A 21,890-nucleotide genomic window follows, 5' to 3' on the forward strand; every position below is an offset into this window, starting at 1 on the left:
GCATTCAGTAGCCACGGCGTGGGCTCTTGAAGCATGTAACCGCCAAAAAACCTGTTGATTCCAAGCTCAACTGTCAAAATAAATCTTGGCAGTTGAATAAATCTGTTACCAAAAAAACAAAAACAAAACCAAACCAAAACAAAACAAAAAAACACCCTAGAAAAACCTTCCAGCATTGCCAGAATTTAAAAAAAAAAAAAATTGCCAGATTTGAAAAAAAAATCTCGTGTCTAGAGAGGAAAACACCAAATGAAACCATTCAAACTGTAGTAATAAAATATTTGGCCTTTAATCATTTCCGATTAAATTATATTTGAAAGCTGCCCCTCCCCCACCCATACTCATACACAAACACACCAGTTTCTGAACATTTTGTGATGGCTAAAGAAGGGGTTTCCATTGGTATGTTTATTAATGGAACTCTTTTTTTTTTTTTTTTTTGGAACTTGTTTTCAATAAGTGGCTATTCCATTTTAGCCTCACATCAGTTCCATCCCATCCTGAATCCCTCTCCTGCTAACAGTTAATGTCTCGACCACAAGGAGGGCTTCCTGGGCCACTCTAGGAATGATCTGCTTGGGGCTTAAATAAGCACAGTTTAGAAAGTTCTCTCTCTCTTCCTCGGCCCCCACTAGGAACGACAAAGGCATTTGCAGAGGTAAATGGTTCTCTTGCTCTCTCGGCTCCTCCTCCTCCACGGCCTCCTCTTCTGTCTCCTCCTCCTCCTCCTGATCCTCCTCCTCCTCCTCCTCCTCCAGATCCTCCTCCTCCTCCTGATCCTCCTCCTCCTCCTCCTCCTGATCCTGATCCTCCTCCTCCTCCTCCTCCTCCTCCTGGTCCTCCTCCCCCTCCTCCACACAGTCAGCCTCTTCGACCTCCTCCTCTTCATCATCTGAGGCCTCCTCCTCCTCCTCCTCCTCCTCCTCCTCCTCCTCCTGGCTCTCCTCCTCCTTCCCATCACACTCCTCGTTGTCACACTCGCACTCGCACTCCTCCCCCTCCTCCTCCTCCTCCTGCCCCAGCGGTGCGGCGGGAGACCCGAGCTCCCGGGCGGGGTCGGGACTGAAGGTGAGCAACGGGTCCTGCACGCCGCCGAACGGAGCGCCCCACGGGCCGGCGTCCTCCTCCCCCGCCCCCGCCCCCTCCCCCTCCTCGCCGCGGGGGGCCTCGTCGCTCTGGGAGGAGCCCCCGGGGGCCGCCTGCTGCCTCCGCAGCGCCTCCTGCTGGCGCTCCAGCTCCTCCTGCCGCATGTCCTCGTAGATCTGGTTCATGATGAACTGCGTGGTGTTCCGCGGCGCCCGCATGCCCGGCGCGCGCCACCCGTACAGGTTGACGGGCCGGAGCAGGGTGCTCAGCGCGGCGGGCGGGCGCGGCGGGGAGGGGCGGCGAGGCTGGCGGCGCGGGCCGCGGCCCCGGCGGCCCCAGCGCTTCTTCCTGCCCGGGGGCCGCGCCCAGCCGCGCTTCCAGGGCCCGCGCCAGCACGAGCAGCAGCACAGGCAGACGGGGTGCAGGCCGTACACCCGGATCACTTGCACGCGGCCGGGCCGCCGCCAGAAGCCCCCGGGGGGCGGGCGCCAGGGCCCCCCGCGGCGCCCCCCGTTAGGGGACACGGCCCAGTAGGGCCGTCGGGGTGGCTGGAACCACGGGCCCGGGCCGTGCTGCTGCTTCGGCTGTTTCCAGGGGGGCTCATACTCAGACTTGGGGCCGTAGCGGCGGCGCCGCTTGTAAATCGGGGCGCCCCTGCGCCTTCGGTGGCAGGTGGACCAGGTGCGCAACGGGGCGGGGGGCGCCCAGCCGCCGCCCAGGTTACGAGGGTCCTCCCGTGTGTAGAGGGTCTGGGTCATCGCTCACGGAGCTCGGGGAGGTGGAAGCGGTAGCGCCCCAGAAGCTGCGGTCGTTTGGCCCGAGCCTCGGGTGTGCAGAGCCTCGGGTGTGCAGAGCCTCGTCCGCCTGCGCGGCGGCAGCACGTGCCGGTCTCCGTCCGATACGCTCGCTTGCTCGCTCGCGCTTCCTCCGCAGTCTCTCGTCCTGCGCCCCCGAGCGGTCCGGCCCAGGTGGGCTGGGGCTGGGTAAGGCTGGGGAGGGAGGGGGGGACGAAGGTGGTGGTGGGCGACGCACGGGGACACCCGCCCCCGGGGCCCCCCACGCCCGCCTCGGCGGAGGCGCCGGGAGCCTGGGAGCCTGGGAGCCTGGGAGCCGGGCAGGCCGGGGTGCGAGTACCTGGCGGCTCCCTCCCCACCCAGGCGCTTCCCCGTCGGGACCCGGACCCGGCGGGACTGAGCGGGCGCGGGCGGCGCGGCCTTTAAATAGCGGCCGGAGGCCCCGCGTGCCCCCCGCGTCCTTGGTTGCCCGGGGCGACAGCCAATCGGGGTCCAGGTCGTTCTCCTTGGGCGATGGGGGGCGGTTCGGGTGGAACTAGGTGCCCCGCGAGGGTTCGCAGGGGGCTTGTGACGCAGGATTTGAAAGGGGGCGACGGGGCCCGAGGCTGGGGGCAGTGCTCCCCAACTCGGAGGACGCTCGGGGCCGATTCATGTGAAACCTGCGCACCACCTGGGGGTGCGGGGATGAGACACCTGGGCCTAGAGTTGAACCTCTTGGAAGCGGGGTGTGGGGTTCCGGGTGGGGGGACCTACCTTGTACATTGCAAAACATGCATCCTACACTTGGGGAGGTGGAAGGGCTAGAGGGGAAAGTGCCTGGTGTCAGAAAACTGGGCCCCACTCGTACCTTGGGGGCCGTGCACACTCCCCTAGCGCCTGGCAGTTGCAGCGCCTCGTTGTGAAACGCGAGCGCACACCCTGCTCTCCGTGCTGGCTCCCCGAGGGCCCGGGGGCTCTGTGAGCTTGGCATCGCCACCGCGCCCCCCAGCTCAGGGAATCCAGAAGTTAGTTTACCCGAGGTGGTCGGGAGGAGGAGCTTTGCGGCCAGTATTCATTCATTCACTCATTTATTAAAGATTTTATTTATTTGTTCATGAGAGACACACAGAGAGAGGCAGAGACATAGGCATAGAGAGAAGCAGGCTCCCCATGGGAAACCCAATGGGGGACTGGATCCCAAGATCCCCGGACCACCCCTGAGCCAAAGGCAGATGCTCCACCACTGAGCCACCCAGGTGCCCTGGGGCCAGTATTTAAACCTCAGGCAGTTTGGCCCCCAACCCCAAATTCTTAACCATATGGCTGCGCTGGACTGCCCATTCACCCTTAAATAGGACTTTTGGGATGGGGACACGAAATCCTATGGGAAAACACTTTAGTAATTACACTATGGCATGCAAATGTCCACTGCTTAAATAAATCATCCCAGGATGTCGGGGTGGGGGTGGTTATTCTTGAGAATACAAATATGCCAATGGCCTCTTTTCGGATGTCCCTTTGTCTACCAGATGGCATATACTCTGGGAGCCTTTATAACACTGCGGTGAAGAATATGGGCTTTGATTTAAATTAGCATGAACCTACTCTGAATGATACCATAATAGTGGTGGACATATGTCATTATGCTTCCATCTCAATCCATAGAATGTACAATATCGAGACTGAACCCTAATGTGAGCTGTAGACTTTGGGTGATGATGATGAGTCAATGGAAGTTCATCAGTTGAAAGGACAGTACCTTCCTGGTAGGGGTTATTCGCAAGGGAAGAAGCCCTCCATGAGTGGGACGAGAGAGTATATGGGAATTCCCAAATATGGGACTGGATATGGCTACTCAATTTTAATGTGAACCTAAAACTGCTCCAAAAAAAAGGAAATCTGTTCAAGAAAATGTGCTTCAAGTTCAATTCAGCAATGATTAACCTCTGTAAACCTTGCGTTCCTAACCCGAACGGAGACTATGGTTATGATACCTATTCCATAGTTGTGTTCAAGGTTTCGTAAGGTACTTCATTATAGTAGCTGGTGCAGGTACCCATGAGCGCACAGTGGCTGTTAGCTATGGCCATTGTCACACTTCAATACTTTAGGACTTTTAAAGAAGATGATACAGTGTATGTAAAGATAACTAACCCTGTGAGTGATGCCATGCCCTTTTCTTGGCCTACCTTTTAGAAACATCGTGAAAGTGCTACCAAGCTTGATATTAGAGAAAAAAACATCCCAGAGTATATCCCTTTATTGCTTTTCTGGGGTGAGTGGAATAGTGGAAAATGGAACATTGCCCACTGGGATCCTGAGTCTATACAAGCCTCCAGTATATGACAGAGAAAGAAATGTGGGGAAGCCCTGAAGCCTACGAAGGTCATTTGCGCCTCCCTGGTTGAAAATTGAGAACAATGTGGGGTTTTTTGGATCAAGACTTCAACCCTTGTTGTGAAACCTGGAGACTCCACAGGCTTCATTCAATTTTGTTTGCTCTGTGGTTTGCTGCTTGACTCCAAGTGCAGAATGCTGACACTTTTAGCCCCCAGTGTCCCTTCCTGGATGTAGAATCACACAGTTGGCAGTTACTATACCCTTATTCTGCTTAATTCAGATTGGAATGCTGATACTCCAGATTTATTTTTCTGAGGACATAAGTAGTATACATATTGGGTTTTAATTGGGAACTTTAGAAATTGGCTGTGTTACCGTAGTAGAATTCTCATGAATTTCTTCTTTGTGTTAAAAAAAGTTTGGGGCGCCTGGGTGGCTCAGTGGTTGAGCATCTGCCTTTGGCTCAGGGCGTGAACCTGGGATAGAGTCCTGCATCGGGCTCCACGGAGAGCCTGCTTCTCCCTCTGCCTATGTCTGCCTCTCTCTGTGTCTCTTGTGGATAAATCTAAAAAAAAAATAAAAATAAAATAAAAAAATAAAAAAGAAGAACTTACAATTAAGGACATTGTTTTTGTACAATTTTTCCATGATGACCCGCACAGTTCATATTAATTCTCCTTACTAAAGAACATTGATGTGGTATTGTTCTTGCTCCATCCTTTGTCTTTTTAAGAGAAGCAGAAAATTATGATTTATGATTTTTAGGTTTTTTTTTCCAGTAAATTAGCACGGTAATTCAAATTGTTCATGACTGGTAAATCACCCGAGAAAATTACTACCAGAGTGTGTTAAACACAACTTTCAGAAATGCAATTAAAGAATTCCTTAGGACACCATTTAATTGGCCCATATTCTTTAAAGACTGTAAGATGAAGTGTTCTACTTCAACATTAACATATAACACACTTACTGTGCTTGAACATGTAGTATTAGTTTTCTACTGCTGTGTAACAGATTCCCACAAACTTACTTAAAACGACATAACATTTGTTGTCTCAGAGTTTTCTGGTGTTAGGAGCCCAAGAGTAGCTTAGTCGGATCCTCTGCTCAGGATCTCGCCAGGCTATGGTCAAGGTGCTTGGCTGGCTTGGGTTCTCATCTGGGGGCTCCATGTGGGAAAATGTTATTGCAGAATTTATTCCCTTGTGACTGTCTATGCGAGGGCCCCGCCGTTTAGCTGTCCGTTGGCTGGAGGATACCTGCAGGTTTGGAGGCCACCAACAGGTCCTAGGGGTCAGCAGCCATTCCTAGAGACCATTCTCACTTCCTTGTCATGGGCCTCCTTAGTAGGGCTGCTCATTCCAGAAACTCAGCAAAGCAGATCTCCCTAGTGCTTCCTAGCACAACGAACACACACACACACACACACACACACACACACACACACACACACGCATATGAATCGTACTCTGGGCTTGACATTAGCATTTGCGACATCCACCTTCTTTGTCATATTCTATGTGTTAGAAACAAGACCCAGGTCTTACCGGCATTCAAGGGGAGAAGGTTACCCAAAGGCTTGAATACCAAGAGATGGGAAGTTCATTGGAGGGCTTACCTTAAAGTCCATTCACCACATAGACCAAGTAAATTTCGTTAAATATGTCCTTCACATTAACTGGTTATGACTTTATTTGGGATATTTTAATGACATTCAGCATTTAGAAGTTCCATTAAATGCTACATGACAGCATAGATTATGCTACGCTTTATGTTACACAGGCCATTACATGGCCAGTTGGAAAACACACTGCTATCTTGGTGTCATTTTTTGTGCATTTGTGTGAATTGACAAGGATGAATTCTAACACTTGATGGCAGTAGTAACTCATTCAAGATCCAGTCAGTGAGAGCTCAAAACAGAGAGAAGATAGGTACTTCATTTATCTTTATCACGAATATCATATTTAAACTATTCCAGGTTGCCAACGTTAATTACCCTTTATTCTGGTGCAGCGTAATTGGGTATGTTTATTAGATTTCATCATTTTTCAATTGGCTTTTAGAAAGCAAGCCTCAGCTAATTAAACCTATAAATAAAAATTTTTAGAGATAAGTTGGATATACCTGATATAGTTGGTCATATAAATAAAATTCAACAAATATTTTTAGATCCATCTTTGGAACCTATTAAGTCCTATGGGATATTGAAAAAATAAATGGAATGCGTTTTATACACTCTCAAAAACTCGCCTTTTGCAACTTCGAAGATATCCATGTACAGTTATTTGAAACCAAAAAGGTAGGCGCCATCTGTTGGTCATAGAAGCTAAATACAAGGTAAGAAGCCTTTATAGCTTTTCAAAAAGTGAGATGAGATTAACTCTGTTTTCTCCTGATAATTTGGGAAGTTGTGGGGTTAGTTAGAAAATTCGTGAGGCATGTCGTGCATCAGGGAGTAACATGGTGGAACTTCCCCATTTATAAATCTTCACGTCATTCAAATACATTATGAAGAGAAACTTAACTTTGTAAAGAGGTAACTACAAGGACAGTTTCTCCAGATATAAGAAGTAAGGATGGGAATTTTGCATGCACAATAGAACTATATGTAGGTATTATTTACTATCACCCTTTGAAAATATTCTTAATCTTGTTAATAACTTAGGATTTGCAGAGAATTAACCCAACATATTGAAGTCGGAACATCTGAAAAACATGTGTAGGCAGTAACGATCAATTAGGAATTATTATTAGCATGGAAATGTGTGTTTATAAAAAATTTTAAAGTATGCTATATTATGGGGCAATAGAAGGAAGTGCCTTCCCCCAGTGAAAAATGACCTGTTAATTTTGAGAAAAATAAATACGTGTAACAATTGAATAAAGGAAAAAACTTTATTAAAAAGTACAACATTTAATCAGGGGTCAGTTTTAGAATTAGAGCTTTCAATTAAGAATGTGAAGCGCTGGAAATGGCCCCTGAAATAGGATGCATTTAGAACAAATACTAAAATGCTATCATCACATTTTCAGGGCTATTGTAGCACCTTGTCCTTATAGAATTCCTGGTAAATTAAATCTGCAGGGTAGCCTTGTGAGTAGGAAGCCATAATGGCTGGGAACGTGTCATTTGGCTCTGTGTTCCCACAACAATGCCCCTCTCATCCTTGTATTTTATTTCATTTCACTTTTTGTGACAGCTGCCCACCCCAATTTTGTAGTAACAGTATTCAGGGGAGGCTATGAGGACAGAGGTTTTTAGATCATTTGCGGGGACATCTAAGATCATCAGTAAGATTCCTGTGGGCAAAGCTTCATTATGACTTTTTCATGAGCCCCTTCCTCCATAAGAAAATTAAAATAAAATCTCTAATTTATGACTTGTTGCAGTAAAGATAAATATAAGCCAGATTAGATTCATTACTCCATGTTTGTTATCATCGTCATCATTATTGTTGTTATCTTGCTTTCTTTTATGTTAAAAGAAATGAAGACATTTTTCATGGGTCTCTAACATCATTATTGGCCCTTGGCACCTGCGGAATCCTAAACTGAGAACTCAGTTGAGTCACAGAAGATTTTTTTACCTACATGAATTGAGAGATAATAAACTGTTAATTTTGAGACAATTTTTTAAAGGCAGTGATAGAAAACAGAGTTGCAATATTAGAATTCTACTTTTAGCCTGATTCAGGATAATGCATTTAAAGGCAGTATATCTAAAAAGTCAAAATGAGGGGCATCTGGGTGGCTCAATCAGTTAAGCCTCTGCCTTTGGCTCAGGTCATGACCCTGGGGTCCTGGGATCCAGGGTTAGAGCAGAACCTGGTACTTCATCAGGCTCCCTCCTTAGTGGGGAGCCTGTTTCTCACCCTCCCTCTTCCTCTGCCCCTCCCACTGCTCTTGCTTGCTCCTTCTCTCTCTCAACTAAAAAAAATAAAATCTTAAAAAAAAATTTTTTTAAGTCCAAATGAAAATTCCATTTCTAAATATCACTGGTTTATAGTGATGGATTGATGGTTATGCTTTTTTAAGTTTTATAACTTTGGGTATACAAATTATGATTGAGTGCATGATTAGTTTTCCCCAAGAAAATTGATAGTCTCAAGAAAATTGATGGATATTTTTCAATATTACAGACATATCAATGTTTGTACTTTAAATTGAAACAAGGAGATACTTATGCACCTACTGTGGAGAACCATGAGAACAATTCTTTTCAATTGCTGCACTACAGAAATTCGGAATTTAGCTATCGTGTCTACAAACAATGGCATCCGATGGGTGATAGAGACTAATGAGAAAAATTCAGATAATATAGATGAAGAAATATATTTGCCTGAAAGAGACAGTTGAAAATAAAAATATAGATTGTATATTTTTAAATGTTAGGGGTGTACTATGGCCAATTGTCTCTTTTTTACTTTAATAGGTTAATTCAGGAATAGATTACACAATGATGAAAAAGTTTGACATTTAACCATTTTTGAGAGGTAGAAGAGAATCATGCACTCTCCCACACTGTCGGTAAAAGTGTAAATGGATATAACATCTTTGAAGGCCAATCTAGTAATATTTATTAAAATTTAAAATGATATATATGCTTCTTGACCCAGAATTCCACTTCTATGAATTTATCCATAGATGTACTCTCATATGTACACAAAGCTATTTATGTTTACACAAGGCTAGTCTTTGTAATTTAATTGTAACTACAAAAAAAAAATAAAATGAACATTCATGTCATGGGCTGATAGATGCTTTTCAGAATCAGTAGAGCTGTATGTGCTTATATGGAAAAATCATCAAGAAATCTTTTTAGCGAGAGAAGTAAGATTTAGAATAATGATTATCTCCTGTACTTAAAAATTCATGTTTATACACATAATAATGGTGATGTGTATGTGTGTGTAGGACCTGCACATGTATATTTGTATAAGAAAGGGAAATTGAAAAAAAAAAAAAAAAGAAAGGGAAATTGCTTGGAGCACCTGGATGGCTCAGTTGGTTAAGTGTCTGACTCTTGATTTTCGGCTCAGATCACAATCTCAGGGTCATGATCTCAGCGTCGTGAGATGGAGCCCTGCATTGAGTCCCACGTTGAGCCCCGCAGAGCCCAGTGCATGCTCAGCACAGAGTCCCCTAGTCCCCTCTTTCCTCTGCCCCCTCTGCTCCTCCCCCTGGCCACACTCACTGGCACACATCTCTGTCTCAAATAAATAAATCTTAAAAAAAGAAAAGGGAAATTGCTTATGTAGAAGTTTTTATTTCTCATGGAAACTTTCACAAAAGCATTCAAGAAACCATTTCTTAGTTATTTCTCAGGAGTAGAACTTGGAGTTTGCAACTGGGAGGAAAATCATCTTTCATTTGGTCAATCTTTCAGTTTATGACCATGTGCTGGTATTTTGATCATACATTTCAGAAAGATCAACTTTCCTTAGCAGGCGTTCCTTAGCTTCTACCCTAGTGCGGTGATCATATCATCATCTATTTTCCATTTTCTAAATTTTACTTTATTCAAAGGCACAGAAACATACCTATAAAAGGATTTGATGGCTGTCTGGTTGTGTTTGAGGGACGAGACGAGGGTCAGGTCCTCCTGTAACACCACCATCTCACGAGATCTCCCAATAAATTGCCATTTAACCAAGGGTCTAAAATGAGTAGTCATATTTCTAAGGTGATAAAATATTATTATGCAAAAACTGAAGCCGCGTGTTTTATTGTTGCATATGATTATTTGTGTGTTACGATTATAATGAATATTTTCCCACAACTCCATTCTAAATTTAAAATACTTTTATTCTCGCCTTCATTTTCTTTAATAGATTTGGAAATAGAAACATGCTTTAGTGAAAAAAAAAAGAATAGGAAAGCTTAAAAACATCTAAATCTTGGCAATACACCTAAAGTGTTGATTTTGTATTTTTCTTTATTATATGCTTAACTTGAAATTGTACGGGATATAAATCCTCAAAACTTGCAAGTTACATGTGATTTACAAGAATATCTGTGAAATATTTTTTAGCATTTAGTTTTGCTCTTACTGTACATCATTTGGTTTTATTCCTGACTTACCTGGTGTTTGCTTAAATTACTAAATTGTCATCTTAGCTCAAAACTTTTAGGTGTACACCATTTTTCAGAATACAATTTGAAAGTATCATTCTGAGCTTCTGTTTTTTAAGAGAGCAGTAAGAATTGTTCCATTGTAGTGGGCATCGTAATGCTAACCATTATCTGAAATTAGACAAGGCTTCCAATGGGCAAGCGAGGTAGGCACATGTACGCTTGAGGAGTTTTGCTGAGATTGATAGGGTTTCCATCCAATCGAATATCCTCTAGCGCCTTACGAATATAAGTCAAATTTTTAACATTGCAGAAGGTATCTTCATGCATCTCCAAAATGTTGTTATTCTAAAAGAGATGACAATAAGTAATAAGGCAAAATATAGCATACACTTAGTATTGTTTAATAACATAGTTCATTTTGCCTCATCCCCATTTTTATTCTTTTGTTCCTTCTCTTATCCAAAAAATGCATGTTATGGGATCATTACGCATCATTGGGCAACTTCTAGGCAGTAGGAATTAAGTGACTGGAGCACAAAGTAGAAATGGGCTTGCACTTCAGTAATAGAAATGAAAGGGAGGTGAGAAAACTAATTTAAAGAAAAAGTTATTTCTAAAACTGATGAGTCCTGCAAAGGAAGAATGGTAACTGTGGAAAGTTATCTGAAAGAATTATAGTGATGGAGCTGAGAATGGAATAACAACACACAGGCCTGGAAAGAGCCAAAGTAGGAATATTGCAAGGAGAGAGAACACCAAGTTCATTTTGAGTAATTACAGTGGAATTTCAAGAATGGGAAAAAAAGTCAACATGGCTGAAGTAGGGATCCCTGGGTGGCTTAGCAGTTGAGCACCTGCCTTCAGCCCTGGGTGTGATCCTGGAGTCCTGGGATCGATCGAGTCCCACATCAGGCTCCCTGCGTGGAGCCTGCTTTTCCCTCTGCCTGTGTCTCTGCCTTTCTCTCTCTCTCTCTCTCTCTGTGTCTCTCATGAATAAATAAATAAAGTATTTAAAAATAATTTTAAAAAAAGACATGGCTGAAGCAAAATGAGGGAGAAAGTGAGCAACTGTCAGGAAGATAAACAGGGCCCAGAAATACATATTTAAAAATAGCTTTATTAAGTATATTTCACATACCATAAAATTCATTCATTTTAAGTATATGGTTTAGTGGGTTTTAAGATAGCCCCAGAATTGTACAACCATCACCATAATTTATTTTTAATTAATATTTTTATCATAATTTTATTTTATTTATTTTTATTTATTTTTTTTTCATAATTTGATTTTAGAACATGTTAAACATCCTCCAAAAGCCCTGTAGATATTAGCAATTACTCTCCTCGCCTCCATCCCCTATCTCTAGCCCATGGGGACTTCTAATCTACTTTCTGTTTTTTTTATGGATTTTCCTATTTTGGATATGTTATGTAAATAGAATCATATATATCATCTTCTGTGACTGGATTCTTTCACTGAGAACTGCATTTTCAAGGCTTATATATTTTGTACCATGTATCAGTACTTGTGCTTTATTGCCTGATAATATTCCATTGTGTAGATGTACCACATTTTTATCCGTTCATCAGTTAATAGAAATTTGGATTTAGAATTTTCCAAATTTCGTTTTTGTTGATTTCTTTTTCCAGGAAGTGTTGAGCTTTTCCGAAGTAGCTGCACCATTTTAGATTCCTACCAACAATGTATGTGTTCCAATTTTCTCTGCATCCTAACCAGCACTTGAAATTATGTCTGTCTTTTTTTTATTTTAGCTGACCAGGTGGACTTGAAGTGGTATTTCATTGTGGTTTCATTCATGGCTACTGTAGTGAATACAATTGATATATTATATTGATTTTATAAACTGCCACATTGCTGAACTCATTTAATAATTCAGATGGTTTGCTGGATTACTTATGACTTTCAGTTTGGGGAGTATTTCCATCATAATAACAAATCTTCCAAACCATGAATATGGACTACCTTTGCTTTATTTAGACCTCTGTCTCTCCAGATAAAATTATGTTTGTTTAAGGAGTACTGTATAATGTTTTGATATATGTATACATTATGAAATGATTACCACAATCAAGCTAATTAAAATTTTCATCACCTCCCGCAGTTACCTTTTGTATGTGTTTCCGGGAAGAAGACTTAAGACCTCTCAAAAAATTTCAAGTACATAGTAGGGTACTCTTAACTATAGTCCTCATGCTGTATTATGTTGTATCTCCAGAACCTATTCATTCTGAATAACTGGTATTTTATGTCCTTTGACTAATATGTTCCCATATCCCCTAGTCCCCAAGTCCTGGCAATCACCATTTTACTCTCTGCTACTTTGAGTTAAAGTTTTTTAGATTCCACATATAAGTGAGATCTTAAAATATGTATTTATCTGTGTTTGGTTTATTTCACTTAGCATAATATTCTCATGTTGCAAATAGAATTTTTTCTTTTTTTTGAAATTTTTTAAAATATGAATAATATCCCATTGTATACATATACATACATACATATACAATTTCTTTATCCACTCACCCATTGGTAGACACATAGGTTGCTTCCATGTCTTAGCAATTGTGAATAATGCAGTGAACATGAGAGTCTCTCTGAGACAGTGATTTCATTTCTCTTGGATATATACCCAGGAGTGGGATTGCTGGATCATATGGTAGTTCTGTTTAATTTTTTGAAGAACCTCCTTATCGTTTCCTATAAGGACTGTACCCCCTACATTCCCACAAATAGTACACAGGGGTTCCCTTTTTTTCCCACAACTTTATCAACCTTGTTATCTTTGGTCTTTTTGATAATAGCTCTTCAGGGAGGTGACATCTCATTGTGGTTTTGATGTGCATTTCCCTTATGATTAGTGATGTTGGGCATCTTTTCATATACCTGTTGGCTATTTGTATGTTTTCTCTTAAGAAATATCTATTTAGGCCCTTTGCCAATAATTTAATCAATTTTCACTGAGTTGTTTGAGTTTGGTACATATTCTTGATATTAACACCTTATCAAATGTTTGGTTTGTAGATCTTTTCTTCCATTCTATAGATTATCTCTTCTTCTCTCTATTGATTGTTCCTTCTGCTCTGCAGAAGTCTTTCAACAACATGTAGCTTTCAGTCTACAAATCTTGTACTTTTCTTGTTAAAATTATTCTTAGATGATTTATTATTTTGTTATTAATATAAATAGAATTATTTCCTTAATTTCCTTTTCAAATTGTTCATTTCTAGAGTATACATATATAATTAATATTGGTATATTAATTTTATTACCTACTACATTGCTTAAATCACTTCTTAGATTTCTTCTTCCTAGACTCATTGTTTATTAAGGAAAGTGTTGTTTAATATCCATATGTTTGTGAGTTTTTCAAATTTCCTTTTTGTTGATTTCTATTTTAATTCCATCATAATCGGAAAAGTACTTTGATAGGTTTCAGTTCTGTTCAATCTGTTGTGGCCAATTTTGTGGCCTAGTATATGATCTACCCTAGGAAATGTTCATTAAGCACTTGAGAACAACGTACATTTTGCTATTGTTGGATGAAGTGTTCCGTAGATGACTGTTAAGTCTAGTTGATTTTTAGTGTTGCTAAGGAGTTCTTGAACTATTTCACCGTTGATCTTATGGCTAGTTGTTCTATCCATTATTGAAAGTGAAGTATTAACATTCCAACTTATTGTTGAATTATCTATTTCTCCCTTCAGTTCTGACAGTTTATTCTTCATACATTTTTGAAGCATACTGTTTATAATCATTATTCAATGTGAGTGTGTTATATATTATATATAATATATAATGTGTTATATATATAACAATATAATATATTGTTAGATGTATATATGCTTATAAGCATTAAATCTTTCTAATCAATTGACCCTCTTCTCATTGCATAATGTCCATAAGGGATAAAAGTTTTATTTTTTATTTTTTTTTTTAATTTTTATTTATTTATGATAGTCATACAGAGAGAGAGAGAGAGAGAGGCAGAGACACAGGCAGAGGGAGAAGCAGGCTCCATGCACCGGGAGCCTGATGTGGGATTCGATCCCGGGTCTCCAGGATCGCGCCCTGGGCCAAAGGCAGGCGCCAAACCGCTGCGCCACCCAGGGATCCCAGGGATAAAAGTTTTAGTGCCTATGTGCTGTGTTCCCTTTGATAGGTAATAGGTACCTGCTGTTAATAACAATTGTGCCTTACATGTAAGTACTTATCATGTTCCAGTAATTATTATTTGCTTTATAAATTAAAACTGTGGTGCAGGGAGGCTCACATATTTTGTCTAATCTTTAGATAGTATTGGAAGTTAGAATTTCAGCCCAAGGAATCTGTTTTTGCCAGAGCCTTCATTCTTAATTACTATACTATGTTTTGGCAAACATTTTGAAATGAACCAAAATAAGGGATTTTTATATAAGCATTAAAATATAAATTGAAAACAATGTAAATTAAAAACAGCTATATACTCGATATTGGTGAGGTGGTCATTAGAAGAGATTGCTTTAAAAAGAGTTCATTGAATGCCTTTTTAAAGCTTAGAATAGAGAATATGAAGCCAATTACTTTTTTAATGTCACATTGTATACACAATCCCATTGTGTTTGAATAAACATCAGAGATGCTGTTACTTTCTAGGGTCAATATTATCACAGACAATTGTAATAAAATTTAACTCAGAATTAGAAAACACATTGGAAACAGATTTTCTTAATCCAGAGAGATGAATATCTGTCATCTCTCAGCAGATAGGAATGCCCTAGGATTCAATTTAATTCAATACATAAAATCTAAAATTAAAAGCTAAAATTGATACTTTTTTCTCCTGAAAGCTAGAAATCAAATTAGGTTTTTCTTTCTCTCATTTTCTCTTCCATTTCTAATTTTTATACATTTCTTCAGAAGATGAAGTTTTCATTTTGTTTTTGTTTTTTTTTTTTCAAAAGTAGTTTTGGGTGCCCGAAAGATGCATTATGATTTAACAAAGACTGAAAACCTCTAAATACTAAGATTATAAGTAATCAGTCAGTATAGACAGAGGCATGAAGACCTTGCAGAGAGAGAGAGAATGAGAGGAGAAAAAGAAGAAAAATGGTGACAGTGCGTCAACAGGCCATTATAAACAGTCTTTGTGTCTCAACTTCCTCTTCTTTGCTTTTGTTTTTCATGGAGCTGTTGGGCATACCTTACCAGTAGAAGCCTACCTGGAGGTGAAGGGCCCGTAGGTTTTCTGGGAGTGGCAGAGGGATGTGGTCCAAATTGTTATCAGTGAGGTAGAGATGATGGAGATCATACATATCCTGTAAATATTCCAAATGTAAGGACTTAGTGGAAATTAGTGGAGCCACAGTTGTATTTTCCATTCCCTGTTCATACAACTATTTGTAAAATAGCACGTGCCTGTCGAGGTCTGGTTTTGCAAAGGTGAAGCAGATTAGTTTTCTCAGGTTACTAGACAATTCAAGTGAGTTTGGAAAGAATTAACTGCAAGCAAATATTTCTTGATGAAAATGCAAAGTGTTTCTCAATCTCTACAAAGAACCTTGCTTTGTTCTAACTTACTCAGTTTAAGCAAGGCAGTGTTTTTCCAGGGAAGACACTCTGCGGAGGATTTTGAGGATTTGGGTAAGACGTAGGAGGAATGTCCTTCATGTTACAGGGATGGAGAAAAGAGAATTTCTCTCCAACAAAATCCTCTTCTCTCTCATACAAGTACCAGGAAAAGAGCCACCTGCTAAGAGATATTGTCTTGCTAAGACAATAAATATTTAGACAACAACAGGTCTACTCTCTAGCCAGACACCACAGAACAAAGTGTGACTCACCACTGCCCATGCCAACAAAAGCTGCTGAATGGGGAGACTGAACTTTGACCCTTGGCAGGCTCCAATGAGGTGGCCCAGCTCCCTTGCCTACCAGGGTAGTGTCCCAGGAGAGCTAATGGAGAAACAGGACTTTCGCCATTGCTCAGTCCTAATGGGTCCACACAGTCCCCTGAATGCTCCCTGTGTCCTTTCAAACAGTGTTTCAAATTTGCTTGTTTAACAGAGATTGAGAAGGACAGTTTGGATACAGTAAGAGTGGGTAAGAAAGCTGGTTGGTGGGTGTTCCCTTACTCTATGCTGTTATTCTAAGTAAGACCATCTCGCCCCAAACTTGCTTTCTTCACTCAGAAAACACAATTTCTCTCTCTCTTTCTCTCTCTCTCTCTTTTGAAAACACAATTTCTAAGATGAACTGAATCCATCCTTTTTTTTACAAGGTAATTAAAAAGATTTGAATGTCAAGGCACCACCCACACCCTCCACAAGTAGTTACCCTTAAAGCCACATAAAATATTCGCCTTGAATGGAGTTCTTGGAAAATACAATTTGTCTGGCTTGTACCATTTTCAAGTGCTCCTGATAGATTCATGTTCCACGTAGTTACTCACTCTTTATTCCAGTTCTGTTCTCTGTTCTTGCTGTTTAACCAGCCTCAGAACTTACCAAAGCGCAATATTTCCCCAAAGCTCGATAAATAGGATTGTATAGTTTATTTTAGGAGGTAAAAGTCTCATCACATTGAATCTCCTTATAGAAATAAAAACGCTAGTCATTGACATCAAAATGGGATGGAAGGATGAAAGTCTTCCATATCCAAATTTAAAACTCACTTTAAATGCTTCTTGTTTTATTCCTTTCCTTCCCAGCCTATTGTTGCTGATATCAATAAATGTCAAAGTGTTTGGCAGTTCTGGAAGCTGCCTTATTTTATTGTCACGCAGGACGAGCTCCCGGAGGCGAGGTAGCTTTCTGAATGCATCCTCATCAATCTCAGATATTAGATTTGAGGTCAGATCAATCCTTCTTAAATCATCTAGAAGGAAAAATGAAGGAAGTAGTTAGATACGTATGAATATGTTTTGCTCGCATAAAAATATGAAGAAAAATTTTCTCACATATAAGCAAAGATAAATACGAAGTTAATTAGGAATGAACAATAAAAGAAATAATTATGTATAACTACTTTATATGAAAATTCAATTGTTTTCACCCGATACTATACATATTTACGTACTTGTAAGAAAGATTAACTTCAACAAGGAATTGATACATTATATTTAAAATAATTGTTCATTTCCCTATATTCTTCATAAGCTTTGTCTAGATTTTTACTATTTAAAAGGTTTTCCTCAGTGATGACAGATTGCTATAGTTTCTAATAGTAATAGATATATTAGCATTAAAATACAAAGGCATTAAAAAGAAATTTTCAAATGATTAAAACACTTTATAAAGACAAGTATTAAAGTTCTTCTAACTTGGCAACAATTATAAAGTCAGAATGTAGGCTTGTATGCATCAATCATAAAGCAATTGTGCTTTAATGGAAGTCTATTCAAACAATCCAAATCCTAGTAAATATATGACCATGGTTTTACTCAATGTCTTAACATGATAATGGGTTCTAGCCTATAAAATATAGATATTTATGGTTCTATTTCTTAAAAAAAAATTTAAAGATTTTATTTATTTATTCATGAGAGACAGAGAGAGAAGCAGGCAGAGACATAGGCAGAGGAAGAAGCAGGCTCCACACAGGGAGCCCGATGTGGGACTCACTCCTGGGTATCCAGGATCATGCCCTGGGCCGAAGGCAGATGCTCAACCCCTGAGCCACCCAGGCGTCCCTCTTAAAAATATTTTATTTGAAAATATCAACTATGTAGTTTCATCATGACCTTTAACTCTTCATCATATAATTAAAACAAACCTTCAAATATTTATATAAGAAAAAAAGTTGATTTATGAGCCATATTTTCATATTCAAATTTCATTTTTAGTACCAACATTTTATAGTGCTAAAGTTTAGGAAAGTCTGTAAGGAAGACAAAGATGTTAGTGTTATCATACATACCTGGGCTTGCAAAATCATTTTTGTTGATCTTTTTAATTCTGTTGAAGCGGGAATAGAAATAAGCAGTGTTCTTGGGCAGTGGAGGAATAGCATCAAGTTCATGATCATCACAGTATACAGTGGTGCTTATACATGTACATAGAAGACAGGTTGGAAAGTCTAAAAGGTAGAGGCAAATAATTATATATAAGTAACAAAAGCAATTTCTAAGAAATAATGTGATTAGATGTTTGCTAAATAAGTTTAGTCTCATACAGACCATCCTGGTATATTTCATATTTTCTCACATGGTTTTCTGTAAGTGGAAATTAAAGTCAAGTGTACCAACCAAAGCAGCCACAACAATTAGTATATTCTTTGTAATGTCTTACATTTTATTTTAAATTCCAGAGTGTGGTTGTTGCTTTTATACTTATTAGAAATTCTCTTTTCCAATGTAAATATTAAGACTACGGTTTCTGTAAAGTTAAAATGTCACACATACTATTTTTTATTAGGTTTTTGGTTCCATATTTAAAGACCACACTGAAACAAAATCTGCTTCAAGAAAAAAGATAGGGTAATCATCATTAATATTAATTGACTCAATCTCTAATTATTGAATTCTTTCTAGGTAAATGACACTGTGCTAGCTGGTGAAACAGTGAGAAGCACAAACAGATACAATTCTATTTATGATCTTCTATGGCAGATACATGTGAATAACACGAATAAAATGATGACTGTGGAAAATGTTATGAATATAGGAGCATAAAATAGGGAAATTTGACTCAGTCTGACAGTCATGGTTCTCTGAGGAGGTGAAACCGGAGTTGAGGTCTGCAAGAATGGAAGGAGTTGACCATGCAGGTGGGAGTGAAGAGTATACGGTGGAGGAAGCAGCATGCGCCAAGGCCCTTCACTTTGGAGGGATTACAGAGAGCATTGAAGTGTATGGACAGACCACACAGAGGCCTTAGCGGCTGTGTTATTACAGGTGTCGTTTCTTATCCTAAGGATGGGCAGGGTATTGCATAATCAAATTTGCATCTTTAGAAATCACTCTGCTTGAAGGTGTAGTAGAAGACTGAGGGAGGGCAAGTGGACAGATTGAAGTTGAGCTGTTGTCTAGATAAAAGATGATGGTTACTTGGCTGGGATCATGGTGAGGTGTTGAAAAGGCAACAGGTCCAAAAGATATTTATGAGGCTGGATTATATCTCCACACCTTGGTCTGTCTCTACTATGCACGTGCACCTGCGTACACGCCTCCTACACTCCCTGTTTCCTGGTCCAGTAGAGGACAGTGAGCTTCTAGGGAAGAGAGAAAAGCGATGACCAGATGGAAAGAAGGAAGACAGAAAAGGGGAGATGTTATGGAGGCCAGTGGAGAGAGAGAGAGTCTGAAGGACAAGGTAATAGAAAGCATTCAAAAGCTGCTGAGGTGCTCAGTAAGTTAAGGACTGAAGATATCTGTTGGATTAGTCATTGTGGTGATTACAGGCTGCTTCAGCAAGAGTTGAGGAGTCATGGGGCTGGGAGCCAGAAGAACAGTCATTTGAGGAGGGACTTGGGGGTGCAGAAATAGTGACAGTAAATGTAGACAACGCTATTGAGAATTTGACAGTGAAGGAGGAGAGAGATGGTGATAGGTTTCAGCAGATATATTTGCAGCATGTAAATTGACCGAAGCAGGGGTAATTTAAAGAAAAAGGTCCAAAGTAGGAGAATTTGACTATTAAAAGGATACTGAGAGGGCAGGAGGAAATGGGACCAAAGCACAGTGGAAAGGATTGCATCCTACCTGTGAGAGGACAGACAGTTGGTCTGTTGTAATAGGAGAGGGAGATAAGGTGTATGCAGGTGCTTGTAAAAATTACATCTGAAAACAGAAGATTGAAAGGCTGCTACCCAGGAGATCGCATTTTACTCTGTGGAGTAGGAGGCTCAGCTTGAGGAGTAAAGGGAGGAGAAGAAGGGTGGTAAGATGTGAAATGAACAGAGGATGTAAACAGCCATGAAGACTACATGGAAGTGATGCAAGAACTTTCTTGTGATTGCTCAGTGGTCAGTTCATCAACCAGGTTACTTTCCTGTTTTGTTTTGGTTTGTTTTTTTAAAGATTTTATTTACTTATTCATAAGAGACACAGAGAGAGAGGCAGAGACAAAGGCAGAGGGAGAAGCAGGCTCCTCGCAGGGAGCCTAATGTGGGACTAGATCCCACTACCCTGGGATCATGGCCTGACCAGAAGACAGACGCTCAACCTCTGAGCCACCCAGGCATCCCTCACTTTCCTGGTTTTAGCTTTGAACTCTCCCACCGTGGGACCTCTCACTCCCAGGCGAACCAGGACACTTGGCTGCCTGAGTTGAAGGATCCATTTGTGGTTTGTGATCAAGAACTAGTTATGCACCTACTGGGTCTTCTTACTATCATTAAGTAGGAGTTATTTATAATAATAGCTTTGGGAATGAAAACTATTTTATGACTGGAAATCTAGGAAAGACAATTTAAGGGGAAGTTATAAAATATTTAACACCAATTTTTCAGATCATTATAAATTAATATTTGCCACTTATAAAATGTTTTAAAAAGTAAAGCATTTGATTCTTCTGTGTATTCATGTCTTTGCTAATTTAATAATAATTGCTTAGGGTAATTTATATATATTCACACCAGTTATAACTTAATTCTCTTTTTTCCACTCATATAACCCAAGTCTACTTTATATTGCTTCAGAACACTGTTTTGAGAAATTGGTATATGAATAGTAAAAAATACGATATTTTGATTACTAATGCTCTAAATATTTCTTTCTAAGCCATTTAACTTTGATGAACATTTAAGATTTAAATTTCATCTTAAGGTTTAGAATTTCTGGCAATGCTTCATCCATGGAAATTAAAATGTGAATTGAGTTTTAACTTCATTACTCACCTTCAGACTACTTTGGAAATAACTTTTTTACCCCCTAAAGTCATAGATTTTTTTTATATGGTTTCAAAGCTGACATTATTAAGCCATAATTTTGACTAAAGCTTTTGAAAAGATTGGGCATCATGTTTTTTGTTGTGCTTGGCTCGGCTGAAAGATCTGAGTATAGGTAATTAGTCAACTTTTGACAGATCTGAAATTACTTAAGAGTGAGTAATGTTCCAGATAAATTTAATTGCCTTATTGGAAACTTTCTTCTGGGTACTTACATTTCCTTCTATTGTAGGTGTATCTCCTTGGTTTTATTTGTCGAGTGTTCTCCTACTCCGCAGAATGCTAACTATGTGGAGGGACTATGGTGTACTCACGAGAGGTACTGGCTTAGGATTTAGTGGTCTCTCTTCGAATTTCAGCACTGCTGTGAACCACCTCCATCATCTTGGACAACTTCTACTCTATGTTGGGGTTTTAGCTTTCCTACTTGTAAAGTGGAAATAATAATACCTAGTACACAGTATCATTCAGACTCTTCAAAGAATTAATATACCTGAAACACTATACTGGTTTGCATAGATACCACATTTTACAAAAGACAACTTGTTACACTGCTTATTGGTGAACAGTTAAAATCTGGTAGGTGCGGAGAGTCGATTGGTGGTTACCAGGGACCGGGTGGGGAGTGATGAGGGTTTATTGGGCAACACACACAAAGTTTCAGTGATGCAAAATGAGTAAGTTCTGGAGATCGGCTGTACGGTATAGTGCCTAGAGTTAATGAAACCGTA

At 40.2% G+C, this 21,890-nt stretch overlaps 2 protein-coding genes across 2 annotated transcripts in view; both read right to left on the reverse strand.

Moving 5' to 3' along the window:
• Positions 1-479: 479 nt before the first annotated feature.
• CCER1 (coiled-coil glutamate rich protein 1) lies at positions 480-1,844 on the reverse strand. The gene is made up of 2 exons (XM_072722482.1): positions 814-1,844; positions 480-711 (listed from the first exon to the last, which is right to left on the reverse strand). The coding sequence occupies exons 1-2, from the start codon at positions 1,842-1,844 to the stop codon at positions 480-482; spliced, it is 1,263 nt and encodes a 420-aa protein (XP_072578583.1).
• Positions 1,845-9,530: 7,686 nt separating this feature from the next.
• EPYC (epiphycan) overlaps positions 9,531-21,890 on the reverse strand; it is a 36,499-nt gene continuing 24,139 nt past the window's right edge. Inside the window, exons 3-6 of the mRNA XM_025992343.2 lie at positions 18,190-18,348; positions 16,946-17,148; positions 15,495-15,590; positions 9,531-10,622 (exon numbers count right to left, since the gene is read on the reverse strand). Of these exons, the coding sequence (XP_025848128.2) occupies positions 10,452-10,622; positions 15,495-15,590; positions 16,946-17,148; positions 18,190-18,348 (629 nt within the window). The 3' untranslated portion in view covers positions 9,531-10,451. The remainder of the gene's footprint in view (positions 10,623-15,494; positions 15,591-16,945; positions 17,149-18,189; positions 18,349-21,890) is intronic.

Source organism: Vulpes vulpes, chromosome 10 (assembly GCF_048418805.1).
Source record: "Vulpes vulpes isolate BD-2025 chromosome 10, VulVul3, whole genome shotgun sequence".
In the NCBI taxonomy this organism is placed as follows: domain Eukaryota; kingdom Metazoa; phylum Chordata; class Mammalia; order Carnivora; family Canidae; genus Vulpes; species Vulpes vulpes.

Excerpts from the sequence above, each read along its gene's own strand:
- CCER1 (XM_072722482.1), bottom strand. The coding sequence starts at position 1,844 with ATGACCCAGACCCTCTACACACGGGAGGACCCTCGTAACCTGGGCGGC. Across the intron at positions 712-813 it reads GAGGAGGAGGAGGAGGAGGA|AGAAGAGGAGGCCGTGGAGG; the intron begins GGAGGATCAGGA and ends GGAGGAGGAGAC.